Below are 3,965 nucleotides of genomic sequence, written 5' to 3'. Positions count from 1 at the left end.
TTCGATTCTCAACACTTTCACCAATATTTATTGTAAATCTGCAGCTTTCTTTACATACTACCATGTGAACATGATGTCATGTATCAATTAACATTAAACCATTAGTGGAGGAAAAGTTTGTGAGACATCAAAAATATTTCAGATAGATCTGGTCAAGATGTATTGATGATAAACAGCTGACAATATGCATTTCATTATGACGAAGCAACAAAATATATTTGGAGGAAGACAGAACAAAAAAAAACAAGAAGTCTTTTTCACTTTGAATATTGTTCCGAGCTGGGTTCAACTTGTTTCACTCAAATATTTATTAAAAGTATTTATGAAGAAAGAATATTTATGTAGTGTCCATCAGTTTTGATTAGTTTATCTAGGAGATAGTTTATCTGCAGGAAAGGTTATAGTAAACCAATTTTAGAAGCAATGCAATGCAACCTTCAGGAAAAAAAAAACATTTTTAATCAATAGAAATACTTGTTTGTTTAAGGTTCACCTCAAGTTCATAAAGTGATGGGAAGCTGTTGTAATCGATCAGTGTGCCAGTGAGTGTGTGAGTCCGCATGAAGATCTCCACATATCTTCTTCTTCTTCTTTCGGCTGCTCCCGTTAGGGGTCGCCACAGCGGATCAGCCGTATGATCCGCATAGTGATTTGGCACATGTTTTACGCCGGATGCCCTTCCTGACGCAACCCTGGTCGCCCCTTACGACACAGGGATATGGTACACCTATTTTAACCGGGGTATACACCGGCCCAGTATACTGGTACTCATTTCGCCGACCTCGGAAGGATGACAGGCTGAGTCAACCCCCTGGTGTATTAATTCAGTGGCTCAACGGGGCTTGAACTCAGGACCTTTTGGATCCCAAGCCGCTGCCCTAACCACTGCGCCAACACCAGGCTCAAAGATCTCCACGTATGTATGTATGTATGTATGTATGTATGTATGTATGTATGTATGTATGTATGTATGTATGTATGTATGTATGTATGTATGTATGTATGTATGTATGTATGTATGTATGTATATCATTAGCCTCATCCGTTCCTGAAAAGACGGGAGAGGCTATTGTAATCAATGTGTCAGTGAGTGAGTGAGTGTGTGAGTCCACACGCAGATACTTTTAAAATAGATTGTTCATTCTTTGATCGAATGTATTCTGTATACCCGAGTAACACTCTGCAGTTAAAATCTTTTTCTGCTTTTTAAAAATAAAAAATGGAACCAAGCAGGTTGTCTAGTTTAACCAAAGCATAACTTTTGATTCACTGTGGAATTAATACCTATTATTTAGGATTTCATGTTTGAGGCTAGATGCGAGCTGTAAATATAAAATAAAAATGTGATTGGTGAACCAGGAGGAATGGGTGACGATAACATCATGAGGTCAGCTGGTGTAGCTGGAAACGTGATGACGATGGTGCTGTTGAACACAGGTGGACGATTCTTTTCCTGGGCTTGCTGGCCGAGTTTAACACGTCTCCGCATCCACATTGAAGGTGGGGTTTAGATGCAAAGGCTGTCAGTGAGAATGGTTCTAAAGTCTAAACGGAGTGTGTATGAGGCATAATTAAACCAAAATATTTTAATGCATAATTTCACCTGAAGTGGACTTCTTTTTTTTGTATACAATGTCGAGGCTCGTATGAGAGCTTACAATTGATTGTACACTTTTCATGTGGATTATGCTCCAAGTTAGCTATCAGTCGGTGAGTGAGTGAGTCCACACTGGTTCTCGGATCCATTGTCTCGGTGAGGCCCTGCATTATTAAATACTCTGTCTTTCCCATGGATTTGATGATGAATAAATTACATTGAGACCCAGAAAGCTACATATTTGATAACAAGACATCATTCCCAAAAATTCCTTTTCAATTATTAAAAAAGATGAGACGTAACATGATCGAATGTGAGGGAAAATAATGGGTAATTAAACTACTATATTACAAACAGACGGGCGGTCATGAACCAATTGCTTCACCCCACTTTTTGTGTTGGGTTCGCGGGGTAATAATGCTATCGTGAGGATGTGCTTATTGTGCGTGTGTTATTTCAAATATTATTTAAACAAACCTAACTCACAAAACTTCTTTAAAGAAAAGAGAAATTCGATAATATTCTTCTGTTGCAATTCTTCACCTCTTCATTCGTTTTGAAGATTTGTAAAAAAAATAAAAAGAGGCATTGGTGTGACATGGCTGGTACCAGGACCATCTTAACAGCATTGTAGGCCCTGAGCAAAGCAATGTACTGGAGCTCTAACTTACCCACCCACTGAAATGAAAACTAAAACTTTCTGTAAAATTAAACACATTATTAATTGTTACATCTGGATGCGGATCTTCACTAAAATCTAATCAGTTCATCCTTATCACACACCCAATCTGCCCACCAAATTTCATCTGGATCCATCCACAACTTTTTGAGATATCCTGCACACAGACAGACAGATGGAATAGTCCACCTGGAAATAATTAGTCTCTTCGACAAGGCTATGTGTGAATATATATATAATATATGTATGTATATTTTAGTAGTGGCGCACTCTATTCACGGGGCCCCTAAAATCGTGGGGCCCTGGGCAACTGCCCAGCGTGCCCATGTGTGAAGACGGCTCTGGCTGGTACCAGAATTCCCCGGGAAGGGATGGGAGAAAAAAAAAACACACTCCTCCGTTTCCCACAACCTTTTCTTATGCGAACAGCAATTCAAAGCAATTTCTGCAATTCGGTCTTCTCTGTTGTTCCGTTACACCTTAGCGGATTCGTGCTGTACCAGCACATGCACATCTCAATGGCTCAGGTCATCTTCACCTGGCATCATCTTTGGTCTCTGCAGCTTCACCTGCAAGAAGAACAAAAGTCAAGTTGATCTGCATTGTTTATTTACAAGTTAAAAAGTATGGAACTATTACACATAATCCACTGTTCTGATCAAGTATCACCTCGGGGTGTTACATCATAAAGCACACAACCCTTAAAGAGGAGGTGCCATGTTTCTGTCCACTTCCGCACATTACATTAATTCTGAGTGTCATCCTTACCACCATTTGATATGTTGAGAACATTAATTCCTTTCCTTATTCTTAAAGATGTCCTGCTTCGTAGAGCTTTCCCCAGCTGTGATGTTCAGGGGAGCAATTGATCTCACAAGGTGTGACATTAATCACAAGTTTTATTTTGCACATTCTGTCGCTCACAACTTAACTCTCGAAACTGCTCACCTGGATTCCTTTTCCTTCTTCACTTTATACGTTTGATTTTGGTGGAATATATCTTACAATTACCTTTCTCCTTCCTCGTCCCTCCAACCATGAATGCTAATTGCTCTGCCCTTCAATAAACTCGATGTTTGTGCTCATGAAGCATCCTACGATTCCTGATATAAGCAGCAAAAGATGCTTTTTATGAGTTTTATATGATTTTAAATCCCAATTCAGCTCGTGCATTCTTCATAATGGGGTTAGCACTTTCCATCAATGAAGGTCAAAATAGCTTTCAAATTGATTATGACAGACTTTTGATCTCTGCTTTTGTACAGTATGTTCATTGGTGCCATTCCTCGGAGTAAACTTTGATTCTGTGTTTCATTTTCACTTTTAACCTCAGTTTGATTATGGATACTATCATGCCATATGTGGTGTACTTGCAGTAACATTCGTTCCCATGAAAAACAACGGTTAGACATGAAATGCAGAGCCTCACCGAGATGGCCATCATACAACTCATAGTGAGTGTTGTGGAACGTTCTTGAGTTCCACAACACTCACTATGAAATCACTTGCACTGCATTGTTTGATTTCTTCCTTTAGAGAAGACTGAAGTGTGGTGGAACTCCAGAAATCATAAACATCCTTATGGTCTGGGTTTCACGATTACAGTCGAGTCCTCTTCCAGGACGATGTTTGAGATGCATTTCCACAAAATAGTTCGTGAAATGAATAAATAACTAAATATGAACCCTT

The 3,965-nt window shown here is 39.2% G+C and overlaps 1 protein-coding gene across 1 annotated transcript in view; it reads right to left on the bottom strand.

Moving 5' to 3' along the window:
• The window catches only part of LOC147018928 (mucin-3A-like), a 24,211-nt gene continuing 20,246 nt past the window's right edge, over positions 1 to 3,965 (bottom strand). The window contains exon 7 of the mRNA XM_085899060.1: positions 1 to 2,845. Within this exon, the coding sequence (XP_085755186.1) occupies positions 2,792 to 2,845 (54 nt within the window). The 3' untranslated portion in view covers positions 1 to 2,791. The remainder of the gene's footprint in view (positions 2,846 to 3,965) is intronic.

Source organism: Eptatretus burgeri, chromosome 10, assembly GCF_056783735.1.
Source record: "Eptatretus burgeri isolate ZD-2024b chromosome 10, Ebu_testis_v1, whole genome shotgun sequence".
Lineage (NCBI taxonomy): Eukaryota > Metazoa > Chordata > Myxini > Myxiniformes > Myxinidae > Eptatretus > Eptatretus burgeri.
This window is presented reverse-complemented; position numbering and strand designations above follow the sequence as displayed.